This window comes from Saimiri boliviensis, chromosome 4, assembly GCF_048565385.1.
Source record: "Saimiri boliviensis isolate mSaiBol1 chromosome 4, mSaiBol1.pri, whole genome shotgun sequence".
In the NCBI taxonomy this organism is placed as follows: domain Eukaryota; kingdom Metazoa; phylum Chordata; class Mammalia; order Primates; family Cebidae; genus Saimiri; species Saimiri boliviensis.
Window position 1 is genome coordinate 156119115 of NC_133452.1, and position 13764 is coordinate 156132878.

At 42.2% G+C, this 13764-nt stretch overlaps 1 protein-coding gene across 4 annotated transcripts in view; it reads left to right on the forward strand.

The window, feature by feature from the left end:
* Nucleotides 1–13764, forward strand: part of KDM1B (lysine demethylase 1B) — a 106504-nt gene that overhangs the window by 33803 nt on the left and 58937 nt on the right. The window contains exons 1-6 of one of the 4 annotated variants that reach the window (XM_039462600.2): nucleotides 45–198; nucleotides 511–554; nucleotides 4795–4894; nucleotides 6866–6993; nucleotides 8335–8424; nucleotides 11539–11650. In XM_039462600.2, coding sequence (XP_039318534.2) covers nucleotides 4808–4894; nucleotides 6866–6993; nucleotides 8335–8424; nucleotides 11539–11650 — 417 coding nt within the window. In that variant the 5' untranslated portion in view covers nucleotides 45–198; nucleotides 511–554; nucleotides 4795–4807. Of the gene's footprint in view, nucleotides 1–44; nucleotides 199–368; nucleotides 390–510; nucleotides 555–4794; nucleotides 4895–6865; nucleotides 6994–8334; nucleotides 8425–11538; nucleotides 11651–13764 lie in introns of those variants that run through there. The other 3 variants (XM_074398489.1, XM_074398488.1, XM_010338023.3) reach the window with 3 other exon arrangements.

Sequence of the window (13764 nt, forward strand, 5' to 3'; positions counted from 1 at the left end):
TGCCCATCCCTGGTCCCGCCGGCTCCTCCCACCCCGGGTCACGCCGTGACAGGGGCGGAAGCGGCGGCGGCGGCGGCGGCGGCGGAGAGGAGCCTGGGGCTCGCGGCGCGGCTCCTGCCGTCCTGTGCGCGCGGCGCGCGGCTCCGGAGAGGCGCCTGCGGTCCTGGGCGGCGCGCACCGCCTCGCCGGCGCTCAGAGGTGGGAGGCTCGCCGCTCTGGGGGCGTGCGTGGGGGCGGTGGCGGATTTCGGGTGACAGCGTTGCACAAAGCAGCTTGTTTGGGGTGCAAGCCTCCCCTCTCCCCCTGTGCAGCGCCCCTCGCCCTGGTGGGAGGTGGGCGGGTGCCCCAGGGACGGATTCCTCCTGCCCCGGATTGGAAGAGGGTGCGGGGTGAGTATCTGCCTGGAGAAGGGGGAATTCCCGGGCTGGGGTGTTGGGGCAGTGGGGTCGCCGGATTCGCCGCGATGTTGCCGGTCTCCTAACCCCCCTACAACGTTTCCTTTCTGTACAGCTGTGCCTTTTCCCCGAGACTCCCGACACCTCTTCAGCGCAAAGGTGAGCCCCGGGACTGTTGCTTCTCCGACTTCGGAAAGCATCCGAAAGCTTTTCGGAAATCGAGGCGGCTGCAGCTGGCACCGGGAGTTTGGGGCTCCCTCCTGGGGGCTGTCAGAGCCGCGGGAGGACCCCACGGTCCTGGAGTAGGAATTCCCTCGCTGGTTCTTCCCGGCTGATAGGGTGCGGCCAGGAGCCGGCACGGCCTTGCAGGTGCTGTAGTTAATCCCCTGGCACAGCCGCCGCTCGTTGAGATTTGAGGAGCATTGCCAGGTTGCTGGGGTAACTCCTCTGGGATTGGAGACCTGGAGGAGGGGTGGCCCGATCATGGTAGCTGTTCATCAACGGCTCGGCAGGCGACAGGTGAAAGAGGAAGAGGTAGATCAGCTGTAGAAAGTTGGGGTTCAGTGATGTGGAACCCAGCCAGATAGAGGCCCAGTCTTCCCTTGGGTAAGCCTGAAGGACTCCCCAGTCCACTCCAGTTGGGGAACCCCCCGCACCACATATGTGTGTGTGTGTGTGTCCACACACACACGTGTGGACATATATGTCCACATACACACGTAACGCAAGGCTTTGGCTAGTTTTGTTTTGTGTTTTTAAATCTATTTTAGTGGCAGGCCAGTGGGAGAGAAGGCTTCTTCAGGAAGTACATGAGAAAATTATCATCAATAATTAATTGTCTTCCAGGCAGAGAAAGTAGTCAACAAAAGATATCTAGGCAGCTGGGGAATTTAATATTGAATCATTGAACAGCGTGTTGAATATTGAATAGTTCAATATTGAATTATTGTACTGGGTCCCTATTTCTGAAGATTTCATTAGTGTGGGAGTAATAAGGTACTAGTCCCGTTTAAGCCTCTCGAAGGGAAATTACTGTTTCTGTTGTCTCTGAAGAAGTTTCTAGTAGTCTTATTTTTAGAAATTGTATGGATTCCACTATACATTTTTATTCTAAACTGACCCTTTTGATTCATATTTGTATGAATTCTGTGTGTTTCTTTAGCATCTTTTTGAGGCCCGGCATGATGGCTCAGGCCTGTAATCCCAGCACTTTGGGAGGCCGAGGTGGGTGGATCACTTGAGGTTAGGAGTGGTTCGAGACCAGCCTGGTCAACATGGTGAAACCGCATCTGCACTAAAAATACAAAAAGAGCCGGCTGTGGTGGAGCACACCTGTAATCCTAGCTACTCAGGAGGCTGAGGCAGAATTGCTTGGACCTGGGAGGTGGAGGTTGTAGTGAGCCAAGATGGCGCCACTGCACTCAGTCTCAAAAAAAAAAAAAAAAAACTGTTTTGAATAAGCTGCTTCAGAAAAACCTAGAAATTATTAAAATGAAATCTACGTATTGATGTATCCACTTATATATTTACCAACAAAACCCCACTTTTTTCTTATCACATTAAAAGAAAACCAAAGCCAAATTTTAAATGCTTGAATTAAAAATTAGAAATATGTGTATAGTGTTGAGCACGAAACAAATTGATTATATTTAGGTGTGTTTATTAATTTGAAAAAAGAAAGAAAACAGTATACTAAAATTTTTTTCCTCATTTTAAGACCCAAGGACCCAGCAACAGTAGAAATATATAAATACATTAAGTGCCAAAAATATTTAGAACGGATTCACATAACCCTCAGTTGTATAATTAAAGTTGAAAATGTACTACCATAAAAACTGTCAATTAGATTTCATAATGGCTTTTACAGCTCATGTTTTCATTTCCTTGTTAATAATTTCTTGAATTTAATTCTTTGTCGCATTAAGTACATATTTTCTAGTATTCAATTAGATTAAAATGTTTGATGAAATTTCAGGAAACTGTACTTTCTTTTGAGAATGCACAAATTCCCAAGTGACAACAGGGTCAAATGTTGCATGAACCTAGGCTGGTTTCATTTATGTTCCTAAAGCCCACATTTGACTTCAGATATTTTTGCTATAATACTTTCATATACTATACATTTACAAATATTATATATATTACATGTTTACATATACCATATTCGTGGTTAATGTTATGAATACTGTCAGGTGTATTTTATATATAAATGAAGGGATTCGTATATTTACATATAAGAATTCATATTTATGTGTGTATATAAAGAGATTGGTTAGAGTGGACAGCCTTTTTAAAATAGAGATGGAATCCAGAGAGCCTTCTTTGGGTATAACAATTATGGGTAGATAGTACTTTCAACATTATTAACATTTTATCCAACAGTGTAATAGATGCTGTAGAACTAAATGGCAATTTATTTAATGCTTAAAGAACTATAATGCATTTCAGAATAGGGTTTAGGTGTCCACAGCTAATATTTATTGGTTCTGAGAAAGGGAAGATTAAGTCAAAGGAAGATCATCTGTAACATTGATGTCAAGATGTCTCAAAGTCAATGTAGATGGCAAAATGAGTTTTTCCATAGAATGTTAATCCATGGAAAATACTCTTAAAAATGTTAATACAGCTTACAAATGAAGCAATAGGATTGCAAGCTCCTTAAAGCTTTTCTCCAAGACTAAGATTATATATGTGGAATTTGTATTTTATGGTTCCACTTTTCCACTTTCAAATGGGAAAATGTATGTAATTACATACATAAAGTATGTAATAACTTTCTTTATCCGTAGGCATAGCCTACTTACTTTTGATTTGTGTGTGTATATGTAGTTAAATCCAATGGATCAAGGAAGAAGATGAAGGATAATTATAGATTCTATATTTTACTGAGTACTTATGCCAAGCATTTTTTATTATTTAATTTAATTGAAAAAAAAATTCTATTAGTTGTTAATCTTTCGTGGCTGCTACATATTGTTTCTCTTGTAGACTTCGATTCTTAGTATTTGTTTAACCATGCTGTTATCGGACTAGGTAGAGAAATTTTTTCCAATAGAAAATGCCAGTGCTTCTGTGTAATTTAGATCTGTATATTCAGTAGTGACTAGATAGTTTGCTTGATATTTGTTTCGTTGTACTAAGAAGGAATTACTGAGCTTTCTTTCTTTTTTCTTTTTTCTTTTTTTTTTCCACTCTGTTGCCCAGGCTGGAGTGCAGTGGCATGATTTTGGCTCACTGCAACCTCTGCCTCCCCCATTGAAGTGATTGTCCTGCCTCAGCCTCCTGAATAGCTAGGATTACAGGTGCCTGTCACCATGCCTGGCTAATTTTTGTATTTTTAGTAGAGGTGGGGTTTAACTATGTTGGTCAGGCTGGTCTCGAACTCCTGACCTCGTAATCTGCCCGCCTCGGCCTCCCAGAGTGCTGGGATTACAGGTGTGAGCCACTGCGCCCAGCCAGTTTTCTTTTTAAAGCATAATAAGAGATCAAAGTGCAGGAACTGCTAAGAAGACGCAGTAAAATGGAGAGGAACATATATAAAACTAGGTGTTTTCCTAATTTTAATTATATAAACATAGTGTAATTTGTTTATTGGTCATTCATGTGGCATGCTTCTCATTTTAAATTTTTTAATGTGCATAACTACTAAGAGGTAATATTTACTGAGTACTTATGATATGCCAATTTTGGTGCTTTAAATAGGTTATCTTGTTTAAAATTCACTCCAGTGCTATAGTAAACTTTTTTTTTTTTTTTTTTTTTTTTTTTTGAGACGGAGTTTCACTCTTGTTACCCAGGCTGGAGTGCAATGGCACGATCTTGGCTCACCGCAACCTCTGCCTCCTGGGTTCAGGCAATTCTCCTGCCTCAGCCTCCTGAGTAGCTGGGATTACAGGCACGTGCCACCATGCCCAGCTAATTTTTTGTATTTTTGTATTTTCAGTAGAGACAGGGTTTCACCATGTTGACCAGGATGCTCTCGATCTCTTGACCTCGTGATCCACCCGCCTCGGCCTCCCAAAGTGCTGGGATTACAGGCTTGAGCCACCGCGCCCGGCACTATAGTAAACTTTTAGGATGCCCATTTTATGTATGAGAACACTGAAGCTTAAAGAGGTTAAGTAACTTGAAAATAGTGGCTTGAGCCAGGTGGTGTAGTGGCGTGCACCTGTATTCCCAGCTACTTGGAGCTGAGGTGGGAGAATCGCTTGAACCCAGTAGTTCCAGGCTAGCCTGGGCAATGTGGTGAGAATGTCTCAAAAAAGGAAAGAAAATTGTAGCTTTATGTTTAGGCTGTCTAACATATATACTTACTTACTAAAGTATGTAATAACTTTGTTCTAGACTGTTAAAAATATATACAGGTGCTAATATTTAATGTCTGATTTTTCTTTTGCAGGTTGTTTAATGTAATGGCAACTCCACGGGGGAGGACAAAGAAAAAAGCACCTTTTGATCACTCTCCGGATAGCCTTCCTTTGAGGAGCTCCGGGAGGCAGGTAGTGTTCATTTATTCATTCAATGATCCCTTTTTTGAGCATGCAGAATTACTGATTGGGACTGGAGAACTGGCGTTGCAAAGATGACTGCAGTCATCAAGTTGCTTGCATTCTGGTGGAAAAATTCGCAGCACAGTCATAACACAGTGTGATAACATGATAGAATATAGAACATAGAAGCATTATCTGGCAGAGGGAACTGTAAGTATAAAGGCATAGAGTGTGAGTCGGCATAGGGTGTTCAGAGAATCACGGTTATGTGGTTGCTTCCAGAATGTGAGACTGGGGCCAGATCATGCCTGGCTTGGATGTCATTCATAGGAGTTTGGATTTCAGCTTGTAGTTGGTTGAGTGCTATTGAAGGGTTATGTATAGGGCTTTTGGGGTAGGGCTTTTATTCTTTTAAAAGAAAAAATGGAACCATGTAATTATTTCTCTATAGTTTTTCTAGCTTTTTTTTCCTTTGAGACAGTTGTACTCTTGTTGCCCAGGCTGGAGTGCAATGGTGCGATCTTGGCTCACCACAACCTCCGCCTCCTGGGTTCAAGTGATTCTCCTGCCTCAGCCTCCCAAGTAGCTGGGATTATAGGAATGAGCCAACACACCAGCTAATTTTGTATTTTTAGTAGAGATGGGGTTTCTCCATGTTGGTCAGCTGGTTTCGAACTCCCAACCTCAGGTGATCTGCCCACCTCAGCCTCCCAAAGTGCTAGGGTTACAGGTATCAGCCACTGCGCCCAGCAATTTTTTCTAGCTTTTTATCTAAAATACTTAGAGGGTATAACTGCTCTAAGTAAAGAAAGAAAAAAAATCTTAATTTGGGGAATGACTTGTTTTTTTTGAATGATACCACTTTTTTTTTTTTTTTCTGAGATGGAGTTTTGCTCTTGTTGCCCAGGCTGGAGTGCTGTGGCACAATCTCACCTAACTGCAACCTCTACTTTCCAGGTTCAAGTGATTCTCCTGCCTCAGCCTCCCAAGTAGCTGGGACTATAGGCACACGCCCAGCTAATTTTTTTTTTTATTTTTTAGTAGAGACAGGGTTTTGCCATGTTGGTCAGGATGGTCTCGAACTCCTGAACTCAGGTAGTCCACCTGTCTTGGCCTCCCAAACTGTAATCCCAAACTTGGCTCCCACCTGGGATTACAGGTGCGAGCCACTGTACCTGGCCACTTTTTTTTTTTTTTTAAGATGATCTCCTCTGTCCCCGAGGCTGGAGTACAGTGACACAATTGTGTGTGCCACAATACCTGGTTGATTTTTTTATTTTCAGTAGAGCCAAGGTCTTGCTGTGTTGCCCAGGCTGGTCTCTGACTCCTGAGCTTAAGTGATCCTCCCACCTAAACCTCCCAAAGTGCTGGGGATTATAGGCATGAGCTGCTGCACCCAGCTGATGTCACTGTTTTCTAAGAAAGACTCATGAATTTTAGTTCTTTGCTTAGACATCTGTTGTGAAAATGCTACTTCTGGCCAGGTACAGTGGCTCACGCCTGTAATCCCAGTGCTTTGTTAGGCCGAGGTGGGTAGATCATCTGAGGTCAGGAGTTCAAGACCAGCCTGGCCAACATCATGAAACCACGTCTCTACTAAGGATACAAAAAATTAGCGAGGAATGGTGCACACACCTGTAATCCCAGCTATTCAGGAGGCTGAAGCAGGAGAGTAGCTTGAACCTGGGAGGCCGAGGTTGCTGTGAGCCAAGATCTCATCATTGCACTCTAGCCTGGGCGACAAGGCAAGACTTTGTCTTAAAAAAGAAAAAAAACTGCTAGTTCTCTATCTCTAGCAAGTTTGTGAATTACTTGCACAGTGCAGCCACCAGGAAATTGCTGTATTGTCATCCCTAACCTACAGCCAGGATGTTTTTGACTTCATGCTTAGAACTCAGTTGTGATTTCAGTAGTGAACCTTCATCCTTAGTCATTTTGCCATCATTAGTGAAATTTTAATGTCAGCTGTGACTCCCTTAGGCGAAGAAGAAAGCAACGGAAACAACAGATGAGGATGAAGATGGTGGATCCGAGAAGAAGTACAGGAAATGTGAAAAGGCAGGCTGCACAGCGACATGTCCTGTGTGCTTTGCAAGCGCTTCTGAAAGGTTTGTTTAGATGTGTGTCTTGGCCTCCCATTTCTGTCGGTGAGAATTTTTTATGGAAACATCTTTTCCCTAAAGATAGCTATGGATACTCTAAGTCGTCTAATCTAATAATAGAGACATTGCCCAGACATTCTGTACACATCACACCCGCCTCGAGGCCCTCCCTCTGTTAACTCTAGCCTCCTGGGAGACGCCACACCCATGTCAACTTTGTAACACAGTGTTCTCAAATCCAACCAACTGTATCTACCTCTTTGATGGTTGACGGTGGGATGGCATATGTAGTGGTGCTGGAGTAGAGAGAACTCATGAGCTCTCTGTAGAGACCAGTGTTTGTTTACTTTTCATTGTGCTTTTCTCCCTTATATAACATGCTATCTCTTCCCATACACACATACAGGTCTCATAGAAACTATAGCTAACTTAAGCCTTGCTATTTTTATTGTGGGGTGACATAAGTATGACTTTTTATTTTCTTTTTTACTTCCAGAGGAAAATCTTCAATAAGGGTTAAGATTCAGTAAAACCTAGAAAACCAATCCTATTTGTTTTTAAACACAAATAGGGCTGGGCACGGTGGCTCACCCTGTAATCCCTGCACGTGGGTAGGCCAAGGCGGGCGGATCGCTTGAGGTCAGGAGTTTGAGACCTGCCTGGCCAATGTGGTGAAATCCGTCTCTACGAAAAGTAGAAAAATTAGCTTGGCAGGTGGTGGATGCCTCTAATCCCAGCTACTCAGGATGCTGAGGCATGATGAGAATTGCTTGAACCCTGGGAGGTGGAGGTTGCAGTGAGCCGAGATCATGTACTCTAGCCTGGGTGACAGAGTGAGACTCTGTTTCGAAAATATTAATAAAAACATAAAGACGTGGTGGTACTCATGTTCATAGTGGCATGATTTTTCGTTCTCTTGCTGTGTTATCAACTGTTTGAGACGTTATCTTTGCCAAAGTGCCTGCTTGATGTTCAGATTGCAGCTGACCAGATTCCCTTGCTGGGCCCTATGTTATTACTTCTCTCCTGCCCACATATGCAGCCTACAGCAAGCACAGTGACATCTGTCCTTTTGTGTCATAAAACCCTATCGTTGCCCCAAGGAGTCTTCTTAAGACTCCTAAGCCCCAGGCAGCCAGCTAGATTAGGTCCCATGGTCTAAGTCCCTGCATCCTTGCTGTGTGTTATTATCTGCTAGTAATTCATTCCTGTTTCCCCTGTCGTTAGGGGGTTAAGTGGAGATATTGCAAAATGGGGTCATAGATGGTGCTTGCAAGATATTTCTTAAAAAATGGGAGGAGAAATGTTTATTCATTACCAAAGCTACATGTTTTTCACTATTTTCAGGTGTGCCAAAAATGGCTATACCTCCCGATGGTATCACCTCTCGTGTGGGGAACATTTCTGCAATGAATGCTTTGACCATTACTACAGAAGGTATGTTCACTAATTGTATGAGGTTTCTGTGGAGATGGGGACTGTGGCAAGGGCAGTGTGTGGTCAGCTGATTAAGGCTGAGTCCCTAGGCTTACTGAATTATTCAGCTCTTTCAGCCGTGCCTGTGATGACTGTAACTTGGACAAGAACTTTAGTGCTGTAGTTTGTGTATGTGCATGTTTATGTGTGTGCACACTCAGGGATCAAAAAATATCTGCCATGAAACAGTTTTGTCTTTGAGACAATAGTCTCACCCAGGCTGGAGTGTAGAGACATAATCTCAGCTCACTGCAACCTCCGACTCCTGGGTTCAGGCGATTCTCGTGCCTCAACCTCCCAGGTAGCTGGATTACAGGCGTGTGCAACCACGCGCAGCTGATTTATGTAGTTTTAGTAGAGCCGGGGTCTCGTCATGTTGGCCAGGCTGGTCTTAAACTTCTGGGGTCAAATGATCTGCCTGCCTCGGCCTCCCAAAGTGCTGGGATTACAGGTATGAGCCACTGCCCCCAGGCTCCAGTATTTTCTTCAGTCTGAAAGTTCTGGAACATCTAGATGTCGAGTCTATTTTATTGTTTTCAACTTAATTCATTTGTGCTCTCTCTGTGTGTGTGTGTGTGTGTGTGTGTGTGTGTGTGTGCACTCTAATTTTTATTGTGCTTGCTTTAGGTTTAAATTTTTCTTATTTCTCTTGTTTCCTCAGCAGCTTAAATTACTGATGTTTAGATCTTCATTCTTTTCCAATAAATGCATTTTTAAATGCTGTAAATTTACCTCTAAGCAGGTTGTGATAGTTCACAAGTTTTGACAACTTTCATTTTCATTTAGTTCAGAATATTTTTAAATTTTCATTGAGCTTTCCTCTTTAACCCATAGGCTATTTAGAAGTAAATTGTTTAACTTCCAAATATTTGGGACACCTCCAGCAATTTTTCTGTTATTGATTTCTAGTTAGCTTGGTAATGATTTGAGAATGTACTTTGTATGATTTCTGTGTTTTAAATTTTACAGAGTTTGCTTTATAGCCCATAATGTGGTGTACCTTGGTAATTGTTCCACATGAAGTGGAGAAAATGTGCATTTTACCATTGTCAGGTGGAATGGTCTATCAGTGTCAACTAGACCAAGTTGATTGATAGTGCAGTTCAGTATATATATATATATGTATGTATGTATACACCTTTCTGATTTACTCCTACCTGATCTTCCAATTACTAAGGAAAGTGTCTTAAAGTCTGCAGTTACAATAGTCTCTCAATACATTTCCAACTATAATGCAGATATGTCTATCTTTCCTTTCAGTTCTATACATTTTTACCTTAGGTATTTTTTTTTTTCTTGAGATGAAATCTTGCTTTGTCACCCCGGCTGGAGTGCAGTGGTGTGATCTTGACTCACTGCAACTTCCACTTCCCAGGTTCAAATAATTCTCCTGCCTCATCCTCCCAAGTAGCTGGGATTACAGGCATGGGCCACCACACCTGGCTAATTTTTGTATTAGTAGCGACAGGATTTTGCTATGTTGGCAAGGCTGGTCTTGAACTCCGGACCACAGGTGATCCGCCTGCCTTGGCCTCCCAAAGTGCTGGAATTATAGGCATGAGTCACCACACCCAGCTGTCATGTATTTTTAATCTTTGTTGTTACATTGTACATCTAACATTGTGGATTCTCTCAAAACTGACCCCTTTATGTAATATCCCTTGTCTTCTTATCCTTGATAATATTCATTATTCACATTAATGTGACTGCCTCAACTTTTTTTGATGTTAGCATGATACACCTTTCTTTTTACCTTTCTTTTTACCTTTCTGAGTCTTTGTATTTAGAGTAGGTTTCTTTGCTTTTCTTTGTTTTATTTTTTGAGACAGGATCTCGCTCTGTTGCCCAGGCTGCAGAGCAGTGGCATGATCTTGGCAAACTGCAACCTCTGTCTCCTGGATTCAAGTGATTCTGCTGCCTCAGCCTCCCAGGTAGCTGGGATTATGGGTGTGCACCATGATGCCCAGCTAATTTTTTAATTTTTAATAGAGACTGGGTTTCCCTATGTGGAACAGGCTGGTCTCAAACTTCTGCCTTCAAGTGATCCTCCTACCTTGTCCTCCCAAAGTGCTGGCATTACAGATGTGAGCCGCCATGCCTGGCCTAGAGGAGATTTCTCGTTTACACATAGAGTTTTTTTGTAGTCCCACTTACAGTCTGTCTTTTAATCTGTATGTTTATGCTATTCATGTTTTAAGTGATTGTTGATTTAACTGGATTAAAATATCTTTCCAGCTGTTTTCCATATGGTGTGCATTTTATTTTTCTCTTTTTTCTGCCTTCTGATTTTAATTGAGCATTTTTATAATTGTATTGTATTTCATCTGCTGATGTAGTTTTTAATGACTGCCCTAGGATTTACTATGTACATTAAAAAATATTCTAGGCTGGGTGTTTTGGCTTATCCCTATAATCCCAGCCCTTTGGGAAGTTGAGGTGGGCAGATTGCTTGAGGTTAGCATTCCGGACCAGCCTGGCCAACATGATGAAACCCCATGTCTACTAAAAATACAAAAGTTAGCCAGGCGTGGTGGCAGGCGCCTGTAATCCCAGCTGCTTGGGAGGCTGAGGCACAAGAATCCCCTGAACCCGGGAGGTGGAGGTTACAATGAGCAAGGATTGCTCAATTGTACTGCAGCCTGGGTAACAGAGTGAGACTCCATCTCAGTATACGTATATATTCTGAGCCAGTTCCAGCTACTTGGAAGCCTGAGGCAGAAGGATCTCTTGAGCCCAGGAGTTCGAGGTTGCAGCGTGCCATGATTCGTGATTGCACCTGTGAATAGTCACTGTACTCCAGCCTGAGCGACATAGCTAGACCCTGTATCAAGGGTAGTGAGGAAAGAAAAAAAATTAATTTTCCCTTCAATTAATACTATGCCTTTCTTAGTTTTAGATACTAAAGCTGCCAAGAATATATCTCTTCTGACAGCCTGTTTTATGAGTGCCATAATAACTTCCTCTCCTTTTATAACAAGGCTAGTTAAGTCTGTTACGTAAGATTTACTAACCTGTTTCCTATTTTGAAAACCTGATGACTTATGGATCAATATATTAATTTTTCTTGTTTTTCAGCCATAAGGATGGATATGATAAATATACCACATGGAAAAAAATATGGACTAGCAATGGCAAAACTGAACCTAGTCCCAAAGCTTTCATGGCAGACCAGCAACTCCCCTACTGGGTAAGGAGAATGATACTCTCATTCTGTGAGGTATTCGTGGAGCCAAATGCAAGAGGAATGGATGAAAATGCTGATGTTTAGGAAATCTCTTATTACATTTATTATTATTTCTGTATTAAAGCAAATATTTTTTATTTTTGTAGAAAGCTCAGATATTTCAACATCGTATAAAAGAGGAAACTAGGCTGGGGTGGTGACTCGTGCTTGTAATCCTAGCACACTGATAGGCCGAGGTGGGAAGATTGCTTTGAGCCTAGCACGGGCAAAGTGAGACCATTTTTCATAGTGAGACCTCATTTTTATTAAAAAAAAAAAAAAAAATTTTTTTTTTTTTTCAAGTAGCCAGGAATGGTGGTGGGTAGATCTATAGTCTCATCTACTCAGGTTGAGATAGAGGAATTGCTTGAGCTCAGGCGTTAGAGGCTGCGGTGAGCTATGATTGTGTCACTACACTCCAGGCTGGGTGACAGAGTTTGAGGCTGTCTCAAACAAACAAACAAAAAATTAGTGTTTTTAAAAAGAAAAACTAAAGACTTACCACCAGCTGTTGATAATCATTGCTGAGCCTGGTACACAGCCTTTTAATCCTTTTTTTCTTATCATGTTTTGGTCTGTTTGAACACAATTCCATGCTTTCTATGCATATCCTGATTAAGCGTTCAGATACAATTTTTGTAACATTCAGCTTTTTAAAAATTAATTTGACTTCATATTTATTTAGTCATTCGAAAATATATTTTCATGATTGCTTATATTGTCAAAATATACCACCATTTAGTAAAATGATTTGCTAATTTTTTTTTTTTTTTTCTGAGGTAGGGTCTCACTCTGTCACCCAGGCTGGAGTGCAGTGGCACCATCTTAGCTCATGACAACCTCTACCTCCTGGGCTCAAGCGATCCTCCCACCTCAGCCTCCCTAGTAGCTGGGACTCTCCACACATGCTACCACACCCAGCTGACTTGGATTTTTTGTAGAGATAGGGTTTCACCATGTTGTCCAGGCTGGTCTTGAACTTCTAGGCTCAAGTGATCCACCTGCCTCAGCCTCCCACAGTGCTGGGATTACAGGCATGAGCCACCACACCCAATTATTTTTTTTTAAATGGGGTCTTGCTGTCTTGCTTCGGCTAGAGTGCAGTTAGGGGATTATGACTCATTGCAGCATCTGTCTCCCAGGCTCAAGTGATCCTCTCACCTCAGCCTCCAGAGCAGCTGGGACTACAGAGTGCACCTCCATGCCCAGCTAATTTTTAAATTTTTTATAGAGGCAGGGCTTGCTATCTTGACCAGGCTGGTCTCAAATTCCTCAACTCAAGCAATCTTCCTACTTCAGCCTCTCAAAGTGTTAGGATTACAGGTGTGAGCCACTGTATCCAGCCATTTGCTAATTTAAAAAATATTATAAGTAATCCTGAGCTTTGTGTACATTAAAAAAATTTTTTCATTGAAGTAACATTAATATAACATAAAACTAACCATTTTAAACTGTGCAGTTCACTGACGCTTCGTATATTCACAATGTTGTGCAGTTATCATCTCTAATTCCCAAGTATTTTCTTTTAAAAATCTTATATATATTTTTTTTAATTGTACTTTAAATTCTGGGGTACATCTGCAGATCATGCAGAATTGTTGCATAGGTATATACATGACAATGTGGTTTGCTGCCTCCATCCCTCTGTCACCTATATCTGGCATTTCTCCCCATGGTATCCCTCCCCAACCTCCCTACCTCTATTGTCCGCCCCCTCTTCCCCACAACAGGCCCCAGTGTGTGATGCTCCCCTCCCTGCGTCCATGTGTTCTCATTGTTCAACACCTGCCTATGAGTGAGAACATATGGTGTTTGATTTTCTGTTTTTGTGTCAGTTTGCTGAGAATGATCGTTTCCAGATTCATCTATGTACCTACGAGCGACACGAACTTACTGTTTTTTATGGCTGCATAGTATTCCGTACTGTACATGTACCACATTTTCCCTGTCCAGTCTATCATTGATGGGCATTCGGGTTGTTTCCAGGTCTTTGCTATTGCAAACAGTGCCGCAGCGAACATACGTGTGCATGGGTCTTTATAATAGATTTATAATCCTTTGGATATATACCCAGTAAT